The following is a 20,541-nucleotide window of genomic DNA, read 5'->3' as shown; positions in this document are numbered from 1 at the left end:
GGTGGTGAATAAGTGGGACTTTTCAGGAAAACACAAAATTGTTTGGGTGACCCCAAACTTTTGAACGGTAGTGTATATTTATTCAGGCTTCAAAGCAATGAATGACAAAATCTGATCCCCAGTAAAGATAAAGGTCTGCTTGTGCATGTCTGTCAAACAGCAGCAGTCAGCTGTTTTAAAGTATGTAAACCTACCTCTGCTCAGGTATGTGCCAGTTTACCTCACACGTGAAAGAAAGGATCTAATTACTTAATGTGATCCTCCACTCACAGCCTGTTAAAGTGAGATGAATGGACATTCCAATGTTGTGAGTGACGCTCTTCTGACGGTGAGTGTCCCCACACTGATTCTACAGAGATTTACAGAGGGATCTGTATTGATAGCATCAGACACCTGTTTTGCTTGCGTAATCATAACTCAACCACCTGTATGGTTGTAAACTCTCTCTTACTCTCTTACATACCTGAAACCTCCAGGAGAAAAAACAAGTAATCCTACACAACCAGTCGTCTGTTTAACTAGTTTAAAGTACAGACAAGACACACATTTCAACACAAAAATACATAAAAGTCTCTTCTTATGGTAAGTCAATTGCCAGCAAAAAGCTCAGAAGTTGTCTGGTGCCACATTTTGGTCTATTATGTAAGATATGGACATGCCCAGTATATATGTATTTTTCCAATTTTAGTTTTACTTTCATTAGATAGCAGCAACACATATTCACTGTTTAACATACAGGCTTACCCCCATTCCCACATCTTAAGTGTGTCATTAAGTGTTGTGTTTGTTTGGACAGGCAGCGTGGTGTTGAGGAATAACGACAGGGAGTGGGATGCTGACTCAAGGTTAAAGGTGGAAAAAAAGACCTGGCTGGTTGCACTTCCTCTTGTGTCACATTTCCCGGTTAAAACACCACACACAAGTAGAGCATAGGGCAGCAGCAGGCCTGATCTGTCTGTTTCCTGTGTGCCGTCACCACTGGGAGTTTTTGAAACCCCTTGCATTGTGCATGTTTAAGTCATATATTTTGGTCAGGTCCGTTTTGAATGTGAAATGATTTATACACCTCCTACCCTTTTGTTTTTGAAGACTTCAACCTTTTGAATTGGGTTTGGCTAATCCAACACCTGTCTTTCACTTGCCCTTAAAATACTTTATTTGTATATTATGCAGTAACACATGTTATGCCAAATTGATTAGCACTGAACTATATTTCATCCACATTTCAACCAAAACCACCTGCCAGCCTGAAAAAAAGAATATTCTTCTGATGATAATTTACTGATAACCCTGATTACAGAAGGTGTCACAAACAGCACTCATCATAATAACACATTGACACCAAGTGGATATGTTGTGTAACTGCAACTCATGAATTCTTCTCTTGTCTGTTTTCATTTTTATTTATGTTTCCAATCAGCCATGAATAGTATAAAGACTGACATGTAGAATTGTGTAAATAAGAAAGTCAACAAAATATACACAAATGTATACATATTTACCTATATGCTCATATACTATACGTGTACGTATACATGTATATTAATGATTTTTTTTTAAATCATGCAGTTTGGTCTTAGGCTAAACCTTCCTATTGTAGCACGTGTTTGTCTTCACATATAGTCAAACATAACCTTTCTACATGTTCCAAAAAAAGAAGGTAGAAATGCAATCAAATTTAGCAGTATAATACTAAAATACCATGCATTTTGAATCCAATGAGTGTGAGATGAGGTTTAGAATTCTTCCCACCAAGCAACATCAAGCGTTTTGAGATGGAGTTCAGTGAGGCATAAAATCCTGTACATTGGTATACCTGTTGCCCCACGGATGACCCCAAAATTGGTAATCTTACTACCTCAGTTCAAATCCTGGCGTGATTGCTGCAGCTCAGGGAAACACTTTGGGAATGTTCAGAACACTCACTGAACCCTGTTACCATATTTTGATCTTAGGAAGGAAGGCATCTGTCATCACAAATCAACCATAGGTGTGTGCACTGCTGGCTTTTGATTCCTTTTGCTCCTTAACTTAGAAAATGTAAATTGGATCATAAAGCGATACCTCTCTGAATGAGACTTTATCTCACCCTACTGTCTTCTTTCTGGAGGGATTTATATCACAAAGAGTGTAGACAGCATCTTTTTGCTGGTTGAGTGCCCTTACACAGCAGATGTCCTCTGCATTTTTGTGGCACCCATTCACCTTCAAGACTAATATTCAACTCTTAATCCCAACCAATCGAGCTGCTTTGTAGGCGGGCCTTTCCTAGAAGTTGCGTGGGTTCCATAATAACGGGTCAGGACAGCTGTCATTAGAACACTCCAGTAAAGGGTTTCAGTCAAACATGCCTTATGTGTTCATGATTTAAATGTTTTTTATTTGGTGACCAGCACTTTCTCTTTTCAAGGTCCAGCTCAGAGTTCAATGACAATATCTTGAAAAAGACCAAGAATTTAAATGACATGTTATTAAGACTGCAAACAATAAAGAGGGGCATGGGCTGCCAAACATCCAGAAATGCTTGTGGGATCATTCTGCTCTTTCTGTCCTATATGTGGCATAAGAGGAGGGCCAGTTTTCTCAGGACCTTTACCAGAGGGCTGGACTTTGGTGGGACAAGTGGGCCGGCTCCTCTGCCTACAGGATGAGAAGAGAGGAAAGAAATGGAAAACGGGGAAGGCTGGGTGGGGGTTTCGAAAGACCTTTTCCAGCCCTTCTTCTCTTTCAAATTACAGGTCCTCCACACATACACCCACCCACACACAGGCACTGACAAACACACACACACACACACACAAACACACACACACACACACACACACACCCACACACAGACAACAGAGGCCAGAAGGCAAAATCAGGATGTGACATCATCCACAGGAAGAGAAGCCAAACAACTTTTTTCTCTCTTTACTGTGTTGTCTCTGCTGCTGAGTGAAGTTGGAGCCTCTCGATCTGTTAGTGCACGGCAGAGAGGGAGAGGATCCAGAGGAGCCAGAGGGGGGGCAGAGCTGCTGGAGCTGTCCTGCACAGGGAGTTTCAAGAAAAGGGCTCTGGAGCCTAAATCCTCCTTGAACTTCTCACAACTTCCCACGACATTCCTCTGCTGTAGGATTTCAACCAGGTACAGTGGAGACAGCTTTTTCCATTCTGTAATCTATTGTTTTTGACCTCCCTCTTCCTTTGTTTCTGGTATCCTTGCAGTTCCTTCTTTTTTTCTTTCTTATTTATGTGTCTGGTCTTGAGCCGACCTGTGTTAGCCTAATGTGGAGGCCAATTCCAGAAAAACTGTGAAAGCATGCCAACGGCGCGTTATCAGACAGGCTTTGGTCCGAGGCTCTTCAGGCACGCTGGGAGACACAAAGTAATTACAATTAAAGTCACTAGGTCTCACATGCAGTCACTTTTCTTTCTTTCTTTGATTTTTTTCTTTTTCTTTTTGCAAACCATCACTGTCTTCAGTACAAAAAGTGTCATAAAAGTTTAATGTTTTGCTGGAACTGTTAATCCCTGAATGGGGTATCCTGAAAGACACACTTGTAACCATGATCCTTCCTCAGAAGACCTTTTGTCATGGATAAATTAGGAGCTATCTTATGACCACGTACGTATGCATGCTCCCCCAGTGGTGTGTGGCGATCAGGCATGCTGTCAAAGCTAGTGGAAAGAAAAAGTACCCTTCTCATATTTCAAACGCTGCTTGCATTTGAAATCACCAATGTCTCAGTGAGGAATAAGTAAGAACAGAACCCAGTGTGAGGAGTCTGTGGATTGTGAGTTTTCTGAAACGAGGTCAACAGAGGTTCACAACAAACCACCGTAATAGTGCTGGGTCCACAACGTTAGCACACGTGATTATGCGGAGACTGAAACTTCTGCTAATTTGAGTCACAGAGAAACAACCACAGGAAACGTTGGGGCAGCCAGTACAAAATCTGAGCATAAATGCGGACATAGTATCATGTTGCAACCACAGTCACTGAAATGTGACTGCAGTGTCAAATCTGTGAAACCAACATGCCCTACAATTCTCCAAATTGCTGAATGGAAACACACAACTCAACGGAGTGTAACACAAGAAAATGTAACCCTTTCTATTATGTGAAGTCCTTGCACTGTCCACATTATTTTCCTATAATAACCAACTTACTGTAATTAATATTCAAATGAGAACATTATGTTTTATTATCATAACAATAAAGGTTTTGGATTACATAACCAGCACTTCAGTGAGGCCATGCTCCCGATCAGTGTGCATTATTAGCCAGATGGTTAATAGCCGTAAGAAACAAAAACAAATCACTTGTCAATATGTTGATGTATTGGTTGTGTTACACACCCCAGGACTCATTTCTGAGAAGGGGGAACTGACACTGAGTTTTTTATCAGTTGTTCATGTTCTGTTTTTGTCTTCTTTTTTTAAACCAAACTTAGAGTTACAGTTTTCTATCCAGTAGGTACATGAGTCATTTTGATGATGTAGTTCTTGAAAATGTTTGGCTTGTGAAACGGTTCTGAGACCCCTTTATAAACAATGTGACAATGATGTGTACAGTTTGTTGTTATAGCTTTTGATGTCTTGGTCATACACAAGCTCTCGGCCATTCTGGCCTAAAAAAGTGGATTGACGGGCAATGATTTAGGCCCCTGACTTCTCTTCTTCTTCTTCTTCTTCTTCTTCATTTTCTTTACAGAAACAAGAGCTCCCTGCAATCTTTACATGACAGACGCTGACCCCCTGTGACCTGATTTCCGAGCTAAAACCATCCTGTTTCTATCGCCCAGGAAGGTCACACTTTATCAAACACAAAACTGATTATTGTTCTACTGTTATTATTCTCTCCTTATCTCAGGTAAAGCGGCTGAGTCAATGGCGTTGTGTCTCGGACAAGTGTTCAGCAAAGACAAAACGTTCAGGCCAAGAAAGCGATTTGAACCAGGCACGCAGCGCTTTGAACTTTACAAGAAGGCCCAGGCCTCGCTTAAGTCCGGCTTGGACCTGAGGAAAGTGGTGCAGCTGCCTGAGGGAGAGAGCATCAACGACTGGATTGCGGTCCATGTGGTGGATTTCTTCAACAGGATCAACTTGATCTACGGCACGGTGAGCGAGTACTGCTCCGAGCGCACGTGTCCCATCATGTCTGGGGGGCTGAGGTACGAGTACAGGTGGCAGGACGGTGATGACTACAAGAAACCCACCAAGCTGCCTGCACTTAAGTACATGAACCTGCTGATGGACTGGATAGAGTCGCTCATCAATAATGAGGACATCTTCCCCACCAGAGTAGGTGTGTGAGGAGTCTACAAATGAAGGCATCAGAACTATTATTGAGTGTGTAACCTTATACATGACTGATTGCTGCCTACAGTGACGTTGGGCTCAATGCTGATGTGCCAGCCTGGTGGTGCAATGCTGTTCCGCTTCATTAATATCTCAAACGGGCTGATAACGTTCCATCAGAGGTTAATTAAACAACGAAGTTGACATTTAGGGGAGATTGAATGGGTGATGGTGGTGGTATTTTATCTCAGCACCAGATTTGACAGCCAACAGTTATTAGAGGAGAGAATCAGGGGCCTCTCTGTATGGATTTTGCAGGAGTGTCCTCTTGTAGTGCTGGTTTCCTACAGTCCACAGACATGCAGGTCATGTGAAATAAAGACATATGGGTGTGAATGGGTTTTGTCTCTATGAATATTGGTTTGTTGGTTTGTTTGTCTGTCACTACTGGCCCCATTTTTATGAAACTTGGTGGATGGGTGTAAGATGGGCCAAGGAAGGACCCGTTATATATTTTGGAGCGGATCCGAATCACAGGGCAGACACACAGATTATTTTTGGTTTTTGTTTAACATTGCAAGATAGTTTGTCCTGCATTTTGTGGTGTTGGAATAATCTATAAAAGTTGTTCCCATCTAGGAGAATTCACATTGCATTAACATTGTGAGATAGGGCATACCTTGGCGGAGGTCCACGCTCTCAGAGTGCGCTTTGTTTCATGTATTCACGCAACTTCTTATGTTGTTTGTCAGGGTGGCAGTAAATGTACCAAAGATTAGGCTGAAACCAATTTGTAATCGTATTTGTTTGTTCATTTTCCTCCTAAACAAACTTTCTCGTTTTCTTCTTCTTTTTTTTAACCAAATCATAATTTATATTTCATTAAATAGACAGAGCTAATCCATAGTAACTGCAGAAACAAAGACATGATGGCACTTATGAAACTGACTGGGGCCTCATGTAAGCACTGTCTTGTTAAACAACTTAAAAAAAAAGGTGCAATACAGCATAAAGTAACAGGTCATACGTTTTCTCTTTTATGTCCACTTTTATCAAACCAGTACCTAAAAAGAAGCTGTGTTCGGAATGACTTCTCATCACTTAAATACATTGTCCATGCAAATTGGTTTTTCATTAAGCAACTTACTAGCACTCAACGATTGATGCTGTTGAGGAGAAAAGTATTACTTACAAAATATTACATGTGCAAAATGATGGGTTTTAATAAAGACAACAATTCAATTTTTGTGAAAGATTTTTGTTTAATAAAACATTTCTCAGTTGGAAGAATATTAAAGTCTGTAACCTGTTTCTCGTTTTTTCTTCACACCAGGTGTACCTTTTCCCAAGAACTTCCAGCAGGTGTGCAAAAAGATCCTGAGCCGTCTCTTCAGGGTGTTTGTGCATGTTTACATCCATCACTTTGACAGCATCTGCAGCATGGGTGCAGAGGCCCACATCAATACCTGCTACAAGCACTATTACTACTTCATCTCAGAGTTCAACCTCATTGATCACTCTGAACTCGAGCCTCTGGTGAGACAATAGCTCAACCTTTAGATGTGTGACATGGCCGACGGGGAGCATGACAAAGAAGATCAAATGGATGTTTTGTGTTGGGAGGGTTGTCAGTATTGCTCTCATAACTGTCAGTCTTGCAAAACATATTGGTCATCCTGCAATCAATAACCTTATTGTGCAGCATGCTTGGTGAGGTTGAGTTTTATCCTGATGTTAGGGTGTTTTCACATGCAGCGCAAAGGAAAAAAAAGAATTCACTGGAAGCCGCACAGACTACTTGTTCTCCCTGAGATAACAATCATTTTCCATGCGATGCTGGGAATGGAATCAGCGTTTTCCCCCCAATTTTCAATCATGATTGACCCTCGCTAACTGCTTTTTAGAAAACGGTTTGGTTTGAAGCACCAACTCTCATAAGAGAAGTTACTGACTTTGTGCAGTAACGAGGCAGAGTTTGTGTAGTTGTTGCTTTTTTCCAACAAAGGGACATCCATCACGTTTGACCAGATGGAAAAGGGTGCTCTAAGGGTCAATAAAAGGCTTTAGTCATCCTCGTTATGAAGCCCGGGCTGTGTAGTTCCCTTCGTAAAGTGAAACAGGGATGCAATATTTATGTCAACACACTGCAGAAAAGATTAATCTTGTAAACAAACTTTACTTTATTGTCCCACCTTTATTACCCAAGGCCATTTTTTTGTTGTTGTTGTTGGTCCTAAAGGAACAAGAATGTCTCATGATAAGAGATAATGTCTTTCATATTAAAAGTGTGGATTGCCCTTCTTAAAAATAATTCATCTCCTCGTACAAAATGAATTTGATGTGTTTAAAATGTCTATTGTTTTCTTTTCCTACAGAAAGAGATGACAGAGAAGATTTGCAGTTAAACAAAACCACTTGGACAAAAGGAGTTTACATTTGGACATTTTCTGAGCCCCGTGAGAAATCATCGGCTTCAAAACACTCAAAACAAAGAACAACTTTAGATAAAGTTGTATGAGTGGGTTTCTAAGCACAACTGGGAGGGTCCACTAACTTACCACACTTCTTCAAATGGTGGCTCTGTGCCCTCCCAGAGGATTTTACTAACAGTAACTGTGGTGCTTGAAGCCATCCTTTTAGGACTTTGTGTTGGTTCACAATACATCTCCTGTATTCATGCTCTTTCTTTCCTCCTGTGCATGTATGTTTATGTTGGATCTTTTTTATATACAGTTCTGAGTCTCATTTGATGAATGAAAGTTTGTATTTTATTTGAAGTTTTTCATTGTTTGACTATAAAAATGCAGCCTACAAATGATCAATTCTTTTGCAATTGTGTTTTTGCACTGCATCACAAACATTTGTATAAAAAGCATTGGCTCATGAAAGACAAAAGACAACGAGGCTATTTGTATATCTTTTTAATCATATACAGTATTATTTTAAAGATTTGGTTCAGGCCAAAACCAACACAGATGAAGACATATTTCACCATATAAATAAAGACAAGGATGATTAATACTGTAAACTAAAAATTAATAATGATGAAACATTGTATATATGTGTCGTCAGACTGTATGCATTTGCGCTACTTCTTTTACGGTGCTGCTGACCTGTCAACATCCGCATTTGTGAATAAACCATGTCATCATGCATAAAAAAACATCCCCACTACGTGGAGGGGGGTGTACCTGTAGACTGTATTATGGGTGTGACGGGGCAACAAGCCAAGTGACGTTACGTTTCGTCACGGTCACCATGCTGTCGACCAATGGGAGAAGGAGGTATGCAGAAAGGGGCGGGGTACACGTCTATTAATGTGTTTTTCCCGCCTTGCGCGTCACTGGCTGTTTGACTGATGGATCTTAGCTAGTGATGGACGCTTACATCAGCTGTGAGAGGCTTTGACAGAGGGGATTTGGCTGGTTTTGGACACAGAGTGCAGGTTTGAAGGGTTCATTGTGTTTACGTTTTTTCGTTTTAACGAGACCCGACCGGTATTTAAATACGAACGGTATGCGATAGACGTTAATCGTTAGGACAAGCTAGCTAGGGGTACTTGTTAGCTTCGGGGTAGCTAACGACAATAACATCGGAATAGGCAGTCAACAGCAAACGCTAACTTTAGCTTTCCTAATGTTCCGGTTTATCTGTTATAACTTGACATTGCTTCGTCTTGGTAATATTGCCTAGCGGTTAGATGTGTGAAGCAACAGTGCTAATGTAAAGTAACGATTTGGCAATTGTTGGCTGCTGTGTTGGCTGTCAGTTGCTAACGAGAAGGACCATTTGCAAATATTTAGCTAGTATTGGCTAAGGATACATATCTGCTACACCTCTGAGCTGGTGTATGGCTGGTTATTATAGCTAAACGTACTTCTGCGACTTCTGTTACTCAACCGCGAACAGACCAAAACAAAATGTGACAGAAGAGAGTGTAAAAAAGAGGAAACCGTTTTGGTACACGTCAGTTTTACCGCGGGGTGGTTAAGTTTGTACTTTTTTTAAATTGCAAATTCTTTGACTTCTGACCACTTTTAATGACGTGTTCTCTGTCAATGTAGTCTTTTCCAGACTAAATCAGCATTTGTTACTCTCTGTTGGCAGATATGGTGAGGCAGAGCATAATGACGGAGTTGTCTCTGCAGGTAAGATCTGAACTGTTAATACTGGAGGTTTCAAAACCTTTAACTTGCTGAAACATGTTGTGTTAAATACCCCCTAGCGGGTAGAAAGTAGTCTACTAACTGTCAGAGTTATCTGTACAGCAATATAGAAGTTCCATCATTTCCCATGAGTCATGCCTCTGGTAATGTCCAGAGGCCTGTCATGGTGCTTCCTGTATTCTCATCAGGCCACTGTTTTGGCACATTGCCAGAGGGTGATATAAGATCAGCTAGGTTGCAAGAGTAGTTTGCCAAAAAAGGTTTTGTCAACGATATGTTAGCCTGCTGGAGAAAGGGGGGGCAATTTAAATTTGTCACAATTGAACACTAAGAACAAAAAATGATGTAATCCTTCTCGTGCTTTCTCTACTGTAACACCACCTGATCTTGCTCTGGCTGCTATTGCGCTTTCCCCTCCCTCTCTCCCCCCCATTCGGCTTCCTTCTCTGTGTTACAGGAGAAGTCCTTGGCTGTGGGCCAAGTAGGGCAGAGCTGCGGGGGAACTCAGGAGAATGGGGTCACTTCAGAGGAGCGACAGCACCTTTCACAGGGCCCAGCAGGTACAACAGCTCTATGATTTAGAACCGCTCTGGACCGACCCAAATGAACGGTGCCTGCCTACAATAACACACTGGCAAAGTCTGGACTGATTAGCTTGCATATGTTTTTTTTGTTGCTACAGAAATTGAGAAAAGCCAGCCAGTGAATATCCCAGATGCAGCTAAAAGAAAGAAGAAGAAAAGAACTAGAGCAACAGACAGCTCCACAGGCACTTTTGATGGTAACCAGGCTGATATTAATGGAAGACATCAAACATCAAAAGGTGAAACGAACACCAACCACAGCTCATGTATGTCACTTTTTTTTTTCAGATCTGTACAAACTGACAGATGAGGTGCTCGGTCAGGGGGCTTATGCTAAAGTTCAAGGATGCATAAGTCTGCAGAATGGACAGGAGTTTGCTGTGAAGGTGAGTAAAGATATACTTTATCCTTATCCTTATTATAATAAGTATTTGATTTTTTTCTGCTCATTGAAAAAAATCATGATGTAAAAAAATAAAAATCCTATGCTTTATTGTTAAGGATGTAAAGTTCATACTGCTTTACCAAAACGACACCAGTAGACAAATCTGTCTTGTGTTGTACTTGATGGACAACCTTGACAGTTTTGGATCCCATTTTGGGCTCACTTCATGCAGCGGTTTGCATAAATGCTGATACATTTTTTAAGACGTGACACTTGTGTAATATGTATATGTTTTGTTTTACAAAGATCATAGAAAAGAGTGCAGGGCACAGTCGCAGCAGAGTCTTTCGAGAAGTGGAGACTCTCTACCAGTGTCAAGGAAACAAGTGAGTGCAATTTGTATAAGACTTTTTTTTTTTGTCTATTCCTTTTTAGCTTATTATGAAACGTATTCTAATCATTTGGAAATCTCTTGATCCAGCAACATTTTGGAATTGATCCAGTTCTTTGAAGACAGCTCCTGCTTTTATTTGGTCTTTGAAAAGCTGCGTGGCGGTACGTATAAAACAAGAGCTCATCAATTACACCGTCTGCATGCACATAGCTTTTTCAGAGGGCTCGTCATGAATACACACTGATTGCTTCTCTTTCTTTAGGCTCCATTCTTACGCACATCCAGAACCGCAAGTACTTTGATGAGCTGGAGGCCAGTAAGGTGGTCAGGGACATTGCCCAAGCTCTTGATTTTCTACACACTAAAGGTAAGTCCACACCCAAACTGTTATCCCATGGCTGTCCACGCAGAATAACTATGGATTTCATTTATTTATTTATTCATTCACTCATTAATTCATTCCCCTGCTTTATTTGCAGGCATTGCTCATAGAGACCTTAAGCTGGAGAACATCCTTTGTGAAAGCACCGATCGGGTAAGTGACTTTTAAAGGACGGGGAGCTTTCAAACGGACATTAGTTGTTTTTCTAGAAGTATAAAAGTCTGTGTGTTTTCTCCCATATTTCTACTCAGGTGTCCCCAGTAAAGATCTGTGATTTTGACTTGGGAAGTGGAGTTAAGCTTAGCAGTGCCTGTACGCCCATAACGACTCCAGAGCTCACCACACCGGTAGCATTCTAGTTTTGAATTTATAACGCACACACACACACACACACTTAAACTTAACAAATTTAGTTGATTTGTAACTCTTCCCATGTGCTTTATTTTTATTTTGACCCTTTCCTAGTGTGGCTCAGCAGAGTACATGGCTCCAGAGGTAGTGGAGGTGTTTACTGATGAGGCCTCGTTCTACGACAAACGCTGTGACCTATGGAGTCTCGGGGTCATCCTCTACATCCTGCTGAGCGGCAGCCCCCCCTTCACAGGCCACTGTGGCACCGACTGTGGCTGGGACCGGGGAGAAACCTGCAGAACCTGCCAGGTATGTGCGCCCAATCTGCCGCTGTCTTTTTTTCAGTTTTAAACTGTTGGTCAGAGAAACAAGACTTTTAAGTTGTGACCTTAGACTCTGGCAACTTGTTATGGGAATGAGTTGCCTAGTACATGTGCCTCTTGCCTTAGTGATATCTAATCTAAGTGTATTCTTTTAAGGAAACATTAGGAACAGAATGAGGACTGAACGATAAATGGATTTAGGTGTGACTGCGTCTGTATTTGTGGACATGAATTGTTTCCCTCTGTTGTCACCTGATTATTATCTCAGTCCGGGGTTTAATGTTGAATCTCTCCTCTAGAGCATTTTGTCACCATCAGACACACATACAGACACTCTAATGCTGTTTCAAATGTCAGCACGGAGAATGTTGTCCGCTTCACTACCACTGCATAACAAAACCACCGACAGCTGAACGGTTTTTACAGCCCCTTGTGTCATATCCTGTCTTCAGAGTCACCTGTTTGAGAGCATCCAGCAGGGCAAGTATGAATTTCCAGACAAGGACTGGGATCACATCACAGAGGGGGCCAAAGACCTCATATCCAAGCTGTTGGTTCGGGACGCAACTCTGCGCCTCAGTGCTTCTCAGGTCCTCAAGCACCATTGGGTGCAGGGGGTAGGTATCGTTACATTACATATCCCCCCCACCCCCTCAATGTGGTCAATGCTACCTTACCAATAGACCAGATGTTACATACCTAATACCAGTATTTCAACCTAAACTAGGTGACTGTGAGCCGGCTTCAGGGACCATGGTTGTGTAGTTTAGCCGTAAAAAAGTCAAGTTTGAGAAAAAGATTGTGTTTTGGATTAAAACACTCCTGAGGAACAAACAAGTGTTTCCTGGGTGAAAGTATTTTATTTTCCCAGGGAAATGAACTCCGCTCCCCAGCTTCAAAGAGCTGGGTTACATGTTGACACAACATAGTGCTATTTCATTTCGTTGTTTTTTTGTTTTTTTACATTGAATATTATTATATAAGTGTTTTGGCATGCCTGGTTGAGTGGCACTATCCATGGTATTGAAGGTGGATTTCATGATCGCATTCACAAATCGCACCCTGAGAATAGCTGTTTTGTACTTGGTACTCTAATGTTGTCTGATACCACACCACTGTATCACTCGTTCACTGCTTTTTTTTTTCAAAATTTATTTTAAATTAACCATAGTTTTATTTATTTTTTTACAGAACGCTCCAGAGAGAGGTCTTCCAACTCCTCGTATTCTACAGAGGTATGACAGGCAGCTTTGAATGTCAAGTCAAATGTATTTACGCAGTTCTTAAGGTGCTTCAAACAAAATTGTATCATACAATTTAATATTTAACAATAATTATTTATTACAATTCAAATTCTCCACAGAGAAGTATAGTCAGCTAAAAGCATGGGAATGTGTAGATAGTACAAAGGGAAAACGGGTCTCTCTTCTGCCTCCTCTCTTGTTTCAGGAACAGCAGCACTAAGGACCTGACCCAGTTTGCGGCAGAAGCCATCGCCTTTAACCGGCAGCTGTCCCAGCACGACGAGCAGCAGGAGGATGTCGGAGCCATCGTCTGCTCCATGAGGCTTTCTCCTCCTTCCAACTCCAGACTGGCCCGCAGACGGGCGCAGTCCAACGCCATGCGCACCACGGACTTCGCACCCGCTTCGGATGACCTCACAGCCTAAAGGACGTGTGTACGTGTACCCGGTATCAGAAGAGACTAACTGTTCTTGGTGTTAAAGCTTTTTCCCATGGCCAGTAATCTTATCACCTAGAGAGAGTTTAAACACCAAGGGGACAGTTAATCGTCGGCTACCGCCTCCTAATTGAAAACATGGTTGAAAGTCCTGAGATTTGTCCAGGAAACGTTTTAAGCTGCCTGAGTTTTAAACAACAGCTGCTTCATTTGAGAATAGCATCGGGTTTCCTTAGTCTTAACAGAGTTGTTTATTTTCTATTCAATGATTTTAATATTTATAACCACCCCAACACAGCAGAAACCTCTTAATGCCAGCAGTTTATATTGAATATCTAAGCAGTACATATCATGATCAACACAGCATTACGTGGGTTCAGCAGCTGTTGCTGTCCTAATGCAATATAATCTCAGTTTGATAGCTTTTATTTATCTTGTTGTCCAACTGTGAATTGGTTAATATTTTATGTAAACGTTTCTCAGTCGCTGGAGGAAAGGGAAGAGTTATCTTTTATATTAGCTTTTTTTCAAGCGTGTCAGTGTGTGTGATTTTGAAGTGTGTGGATGTGTGAGGTTTAAATGATAAAAATGGACTACACTTAGAGGAGACTGTTCACCTCTGGAAATGGGCTTTTCTCCATTCTACACTTTAAAGTAATTCTTGCCGACGCTACGTAAAACTTCCAGAAAGTTCAAGAATGTGAATGGATGTTTAAGTTAGAGAAGAGCCTTTGATCAAATAGTTTTGTATTTCCTTCCGCTTCTAGCTTTCACTTCAACACAAGTTACCTGTAGCACTGATGTACTTTAAAAATAAATCCCTTATTCTAGTTTATCTGAAAGGGAGACTATTATATAGTAAATAATCAGTTTGGTCTAACAATGGGAAATCCACACATATAGTAATTATCTTTTAAGAAGTTTTAACAACTTTTTTAACCTCATTAGAATCTGACATTACCTTTTTTTTTTGCACCATGTCTTTGCACGTTTGTTACTGTACCAATGTAACACCATCCCAAAAAGACTTAGTTTCTAGTTGTCTTATTGATTTGATATGTCAGTGTTTTTAGTCTGAATGACTTGTATTTTGCAGCAGTTGTTTTGGTTGTATGTAGCTAGTACAACCTAAAGAGGTTTTATGAATAGAAATGTTACACTTTGTAGTAAGAGGATTCCAAACGGGTTGAAAGGGATTTATTTTTATACAAGTATTTGTGTATTGTGTAGTTTTGTTGTGTCTGTGACTGGCTCTGAATGTGCCAAGGGAAACATGATGGGCTAACCGTGCTAAGACTTCTTAAGTCCATCAAGTTCCTTTTGATCTTTTTATTTATTTAATTTTTTTAAAGAATTTTTTTTGTTTTTGTTTCTCTCACTATGGACCCTGTCTGTGTTTAAATGAGGTCACCGATGGCAGTGTATCACCTCTGTTTTCCCTAACCCTATCAACGTAATGTGTTTCTCGCTTAATGACACATCCCCTGATTTCACACTGTTGCCATGGACACCCCATCCCTATAGCAACAAAGGTCCTTCATAGGATGGAAGGAATTGTCAGAGATTTGCTCAGAGCGAATACACACATTAGTATACAACCACTTGCTACGTTTCAGCCCTTTCTCCCATTATGAATCATAAAAGGACTTGTTTGTCCCCCCCCACCTCCCCCATCATTATGTAATGGCATCAAATGAGATACAGTAATTTGTGTGCAATTATGGACTCCCATTGAAATTTGTCAAAGCTCTTATGGGGTCTAATGCATAAAGCTCTCAGTGTGGAGCATATTTTCTCTGGAATGCTGTGTCCTCAATAAAAAGATCCTCAACAGCTCCTGTCTAATCTGTGTTACTTACATAGCATAATTTACTCTTTATGCCTTTAATGCAATATATCATTCAGCTGTACTGAGCAAATTAGTTTCTCTTCCATACAGCATCTTGAGAAAGTTTACACACCCACGCTAAAGTCGATTAAAAAAGTAAAAGAACAAAAAAACATCTAACTAAATTTCAACAATTTAGGAAAATACTTAAGAACACCAATTTTCTTTGTAAATTAATAAAATATTGTAAATAAATAAATGTTCTTACATATTTATATATATATATATATATATATATATATATATATATATATATATAAATAATTTATATATATATATATATATATATATATAAATAATTTATGTTGTGGTTACCTACTTTTGCTTTATTATTTTAATTACACATTCAATTTGATTTTAACGTCACTCACTTACACTGCAATATTGTTTTCTGTACTATGGCAACCGCATTTTACAATACCTTCTTTTGATGCCATTTTACCTTCTGCTCATTGTCTGTTGTTGGCCTGTTTTTTCGAATGTTTACTTGTGTGTTTGTTTTGCTTTTATTGTAGAAAATGCTGCTGTAATAAGGGAATTGCCCCGCTGTGGGATGAATAAAGTATAATCTAATCTAATCTAATCTAAAATACAGGGGGCACAAGTGTACACACCCCTGTGTTTAATTCCCATAGAGGCAGGCCCTTTTTTATTTTTAAAGGCCAGTTATTTCATGGATCAGGATACTATTGCATCCTGATAAAGTTCCCTTGTCCTTTGGAATGAAACTAACCCCACATCATCACATACCCTTCACCATACAAACAAGTATTTATTTAATTTACATTAATCACTCACAAGGAAAATTGGTGTCCTTAAAAGGTTGGATTTCCCCAAATATTTCGAATTGAGGCGTCAATCAATTTCAATCAATCAGTTAATCAATTTTAAAAATATGTTTTTTTATTCCTCTTTTTAGTCAATTTTAGCATGTGTGTAAACCTCAAGCCAGTGTATAGGAGTACATAGTTTTAGAGCTTTGTAGTGCTGAGAAGATGGAGTGACTAACCTGCACTGATGAGGATCGCACTGACAGATGTCCTCGGTGAAGCAGAGGAGCAGTGTATCCAGGTAACCAAAGTACAAAACAACAATATACTTTTATTATAATGGGACATTCAAGAGCTATCCAAGATAATAATAATAGATTTAACGAAACATGAAGCCGCAACATTCCCACCCTTCCATCCTGTGTATTTACTCATTTCTCAAAAATCTCTTAGACAATGTATCAGATGTGCATTTAATCAGTGCACACACACGTGCAAAAACTTTATTGCCCTCGATTTGATTGGCCGGTTTGTTCCAGAGCCCTTTATCGCCCCCAGTGGTGCACCTTTATTTTGAAACTGCGGCGCGTGAGCGGCAGCGTCACTGCTGCTCTGCTGCTGGAGAGGGAGACATCCTCCAACTCCACGGCTCCTGCTGCGCAACGTGATGGACGGACGGAGGGCGGCAGAACACCATAGAGGTTCATGGGTCTGCGCTCAGGTAACTAATACTGAGAAAAGTACCCAGCGCTGTTGTTGTATGGTTCTTCTATTTATTTTTTTAGGTTTTCTTCTTTTTTCGTCTGGCTGCGTGACCAGCAGGGAAGAAAATATGGTTTTAATATTTAAGTACCGCTTGTTGTGTTTTATAGACATCGTGTCAATAGAAATAGCTGCTCAATTAGTGATTATTGCCGAATGCATTACATGCTTTTTGCGTTATTATTGCCTACTTAGTGCTGTGTGAAAACCGTTCTCAGTGGGTGTAACTTCTATAATTAGTTACACATGGAGTTTTCTTTTGTAGCATTTTAAGAATTACCTGGGAATTAAATTGTTAAAATAATCGAGTGTTAGAAAAACATTCAATGTGTACGACAGCCTCTAAAATGTCTCCCTTGTGCTCTTCAGCCTCTTCATCCCCATCTCTCTCTGTAAAGGGATGAGTTCAGTGATCATTCAGTCTCATCAGCTTCTCTGGGTCTCACAGAGCTCCCCATGAGACATGGTTCTACCTGAAAAAACGTCCAGACCTTCTGCTCCCATGAAGGTCCCCAAGCAGCACGCCCTGCGGCACCAGAGCTTGCCCTCCCCGGCCCTGTGCTGCGCCTGCGGCCTGTGCATCATGCTAGCCGGCATCAACATCACCCTGGTGGGAGCTTTTGCCTTTGGCACTTTCCTCCCTACTGGCAACCCCCCCATCATCATTGGTCCTCTTCTTTTATTGATAGCCCTGGCCTTCTTCACAGCGTGCTGTGTGGCCAGCAGGAGGCCCCCGGCACACTTGGCCCACAAGGCTAAAGCAGGTGAGAAGTGGGGGCTGATGCGGATGGGGACGGCGGCGTTTGAAATGGAGACGAGCGAGCACACGCTGCAGGACACCACGGCCGTCCAGCTCAGCCCCACCAACTCCCCCACCTCCTCCCACAAGTCCAGCTCCAGCCACGGGGGCACCACAGCTCGGCCGGGCTGTCAGGACGGAGCCGGCGAGCCGCACATGTCAGAGATGTCTGACATGGCTGTCACTGGAGATTACACCGCCTTGACCTCTGACAGCAAGGCGAGCACTCTCACACAGATGCTGCCAGGCCAGAACACTTCCTCTACGTAGCATGGGCTTTTGATTCTGCTAATTACAGTGGGAATTTTTCGGGGTGTTTGACAGAGCCGATAAATGGCCAGCAGACTCTCAGATTGTAGCCTGAAATGTGTTCCATGTGTGAACCTCTCTGTTTGTAGCTTACTCTGTGTGTTGTGTTATTGTTTATTACTCAGTCCCAATGTGTACTTTACTCTGCCAGAAACAGGAACAGGAACTGGAGATGATAGCTTAATCATGAGTGTTTGTGTACTTCTTTTTGTATTATACAGTTAAGGCTAAAAATCCTGCAGTTAGAGCTTGTCAACCTACGTCGGGAAAGATGTCCGGCCAAGTTTCTCTGAGTCACGAAAGCTGTTCCTGTAAACCTGTTAAAGCTCAGCCAAATCTTTTTTTTGTTCACACACTTTGATAGAAATGTTCTAATTTCTGTTTGCATCAACTGCAGTGGGTGAGTAACCTGTGTCGTGTCAAGATGGATATTCAAGAACAAATTAGTGAATGTGTGCCATGTTTGTTACTGCAGACATCATATTTGTTTGTGGTACCTGTGTGTTTGATAAATAAAGCTAAAATGGGATTTGATTGTCAGCTATATGGTGTGTTCCTGTTAAAAAAACACAATAGAAAATACATGTCAGGCTATACTTAAGAAAGGTACACGGCTTACAAAGGTAATGAATTTGTTATCTGGGAACAGCCAACTGCGGCAGTGCAAACAGCTCCTTCATGACGTGTTGCCCATCACTTGGCATCTGACCCAACAGCTGTTGGCGAAGGCGAGAGCCCCGTTTACTCATCGTTGCACATCTGCTGTCCTCAAACACAGCAAGACACACTGTGATCAACTGCACACACAACTCAACCACTGAAAAAGATAATAGGACAGCCTCTGCCAACTTAATGCCTCATGAATGGCTACAGGCGGGTAGTGTGGGTGTCTGTCGTTATCCAGTGAGTCAGAAATACGACCGCTAGTGTTTCCATAAAGGGGATGACATGTCTTGGTAACCTGAACTCATTTTTTAACTATAAAGGTCATGTTGCTCTGACTGATGGCACAGTGAAATTAATGTAGTGCAGAGTTGCTGTCACTGATCCATTTTGACACTTCTTGTGGTTTTGATCATTTACGACGACTTTAAGATTGAATTTTACCTAAAGACATACATGAATGACACATGGAATTGAAGCTATGAATGGGACCTGTTACCACCTTTTATAGCATTAATAACAAATAACATTTTCTTGTATCAAATTAAAGTAGCAACAAAACTCATTATAAAACTTGAGTGTAATATGTCACAGTAATCTTTATCAGAAGGAAATCCAGGTCCAGTTATAATGACACATGTGGATAACACAACTCCTTTTTGTTTAGGTAATTAGGGGTGTCTCTACATTTCTTTACATCCCAGTTTGCCATCTTGTGCCAGTCTTGTTCTCTGCCGGCATGAGACCATCTCCAAGCCCCAGACCGGCAGTCAACAGGTGGCCTGCTGAGGCAGACTGGGTCATGAGGCAGCCTCGTTGTCTTAGCAAGGACCAAAAACCCTCTTCAGGGTCAATCTCAGACCAGTTGGATGACTGAGATCATCGTAGAGAAATCTCCGACACTGCTGGGCACAACCTCTGGGGGACGCCGGTCAAGACCTCAATCAAGTAGAGCAGGGGTCTTCAACGTTTTCCAGGCCAAGGACCCCCAAACTGATGGCAGGATGGAGCGGGGACCCCCTAATTATATATATTGTACAAAATTGTGTTATATCAAACTGAAGTAAGTAATGTCTATTACATATGGAGTAATGTAACGATAGTAATTTCGCCCTGGGATTATTAAAGTATTTCTGATTCTGATTCCTCGTTGATGGGACAGGTGTTGTGAATGAAACGGTGCCCAGCTTGAAAGAGCTCCTGTGTGTCGCTTAATGTGTGCATTGATGACTGAAAGACATCTTCTGCCTCCATTTATCTGTTTACTACAGTGTGTTGAATTCATGTTAATGTGTATTTAAAGACATTTCAATTAGTGGAAAAAATTCAAGGTAATTAGGGGTGTCTCTACATTTCTTTACATCCCAGTTTGCCATCTTGTGCCAGTCTTGTTCTCTGCCGGCATGAGACCATCTCCAAGCCCCAGACCGGCAGTCAACAGGTGGCCTGCTGAGGCAGACTGGGTCATGAGGCAGCCTCGTTGTCTTAGCAAGGACCAAAAACCCTCTTCAGGGTCAATCTCAGACCAGTTGGATGACTGAGATCATCGTAGAGAAATCTCCGACACTGCTGGGCACAACCTCTGGGGGACGCCGGTCAAGACCTCAATCAAGTAGAGCAGGGGTCTTCAACGTTTTCCAGGCCAAGGACCCCCAAACTGATGGCAAGATGGAGCGGGGACCCCCTAATTATATAATAAATATATAATTATATATATTGATTTCTCGTTGATGGGACAGGTGTTGTGAATGAAACGGTGCCCAGCTTGAAAGAGCTCCTGTGTGTCGCTTAATGTGTGCAT

At 41.3% G+C, this 20,541-nt stretch overlaps 3 protein-coding genes across 5 annotated transcripts; all 3 read left to right on the top strand.

The window, feature by feature from the left end:
• The first annotated feature begins 2,784 nt into the window (after window positions 1-2,784).
• Window positions 2,785-8,054, top strand: mob3c (MOB kinase activator 3C). Of its 2 annotated transcripts, none has more exons than XM_034881409.1 (4): window positions 2,785-3,127; window positions 4,857-5,291; window positions 6,618-6,820; window positions 7,660-8,054. In XM_034881409.1, exons 2-4 carry the CDS (start codon window positions 4,874-4,876, stop codon window positions 7,687-7,689), a joined length of 651 nt encoding a protein of 216 aa, XP_034737300.1. In that variant the 5' UTR covers window positions 2,785-3,127; window positions 4,857-4,873; the 3' UTR covers window positions 7,690-8,054. The 2 variants fall into 2 exon arrangements, with proteins under 2 accessions (XP_034737300.1, XP_034737299.1); XM_034881408.1 differs by having other exon boundaries at window positions 4,698-5,291.
• A 551-nt stretch (window positions 8,055-8,605) lies between these two features.
• On the top strand, window positions 8,606-15,394 carry mknk1 (MAPK interacting serine/threonine kinase 1). The gene is made up of 14 exons (XM_034881788.1): window positions 8,606-8,729; window positions 9,385-9,432; window positions 9,908-10,010; window positions 10,133-10,231; window positions 10,323-10,420; window positions 10,726-10,805; window positions 10,901-10,974; window positions 11,076-11,180; window positions 11,293-11,348; window positions 11,447-11,542; window positions 11,661-11,855; window positions 12,322-12,486; window positions 13,061-13,104; window positions 13,319-15,394. Exons 2-14 carry the CDS (start codon window positions 9,394-9,396, stop codon window positions 13,536-13,538), a joined length of 1,374 nt encoding a protein of 457 aa, XP_034737679.1. The 5' UTR covers window positions 8,606-8,729; window positions 9,385-9,393; the 3' UTR covers window positions 13,539-15,394.
• Window positions 12,001-18,611, top strand: LOC117950610 (transmembrane protein 275-like). Of its 2 annotated transcripts, XM_034881790.1 has the most exons (3): window positions 12,001-12,012; window positions 16,397-16,398; window positions 17,380-18,611. In XM_034881790.1, the coding sequence occupies exon 3, from the start codon at window positions 17,433-17,435 to the stop codon at window positions 18,036-18,038; it is 606 nt and encodes a 201-aa protein (XP_034737681.1). In that variant the 5' UTR covers window positions 12,001-12,012; window positions 16,397-16,398; window positions 17,380-17,432; the 3' UTR covers window positions 18,039-18,611. The 2 variants fall into 2 exon arrangements, with proteins under 2 accessions (XP_034737681.1, XP_034737682.1); XM_034881791.1 differs by lacking the exons at window positions 12,001-12,012; window positions 16,397-16,398 and adding an exon at window positions 16,848-16,928 and having other exon boundaries at window positions 17,418-18,611.
• The last annotated feature ends 1,930 nt before the right edge of the window (window positions 18,612-20,541 follow it).

Source organism: Etheostoma cragini, chromosome 9 (assembly GCF_013103735.1).
Source record: "Etheostoma cragini isolate CJK2018 chromosome 9, CSU_Ecrag_1.0, whole genome shotgun sequence".
NCBI classification, from domain to species: domain Eukaryota; kingdom Metazoa; phylum Chordata; class Actinopteri; order Perciformes; family Percidae; genus Etheostoma; species Etheostoma cragini.
The sequence above is the reverse complement of the archived record's forward strand: the minus strand, read 5'-3'. Positions and strand labels throughout refer to the sequence as shown.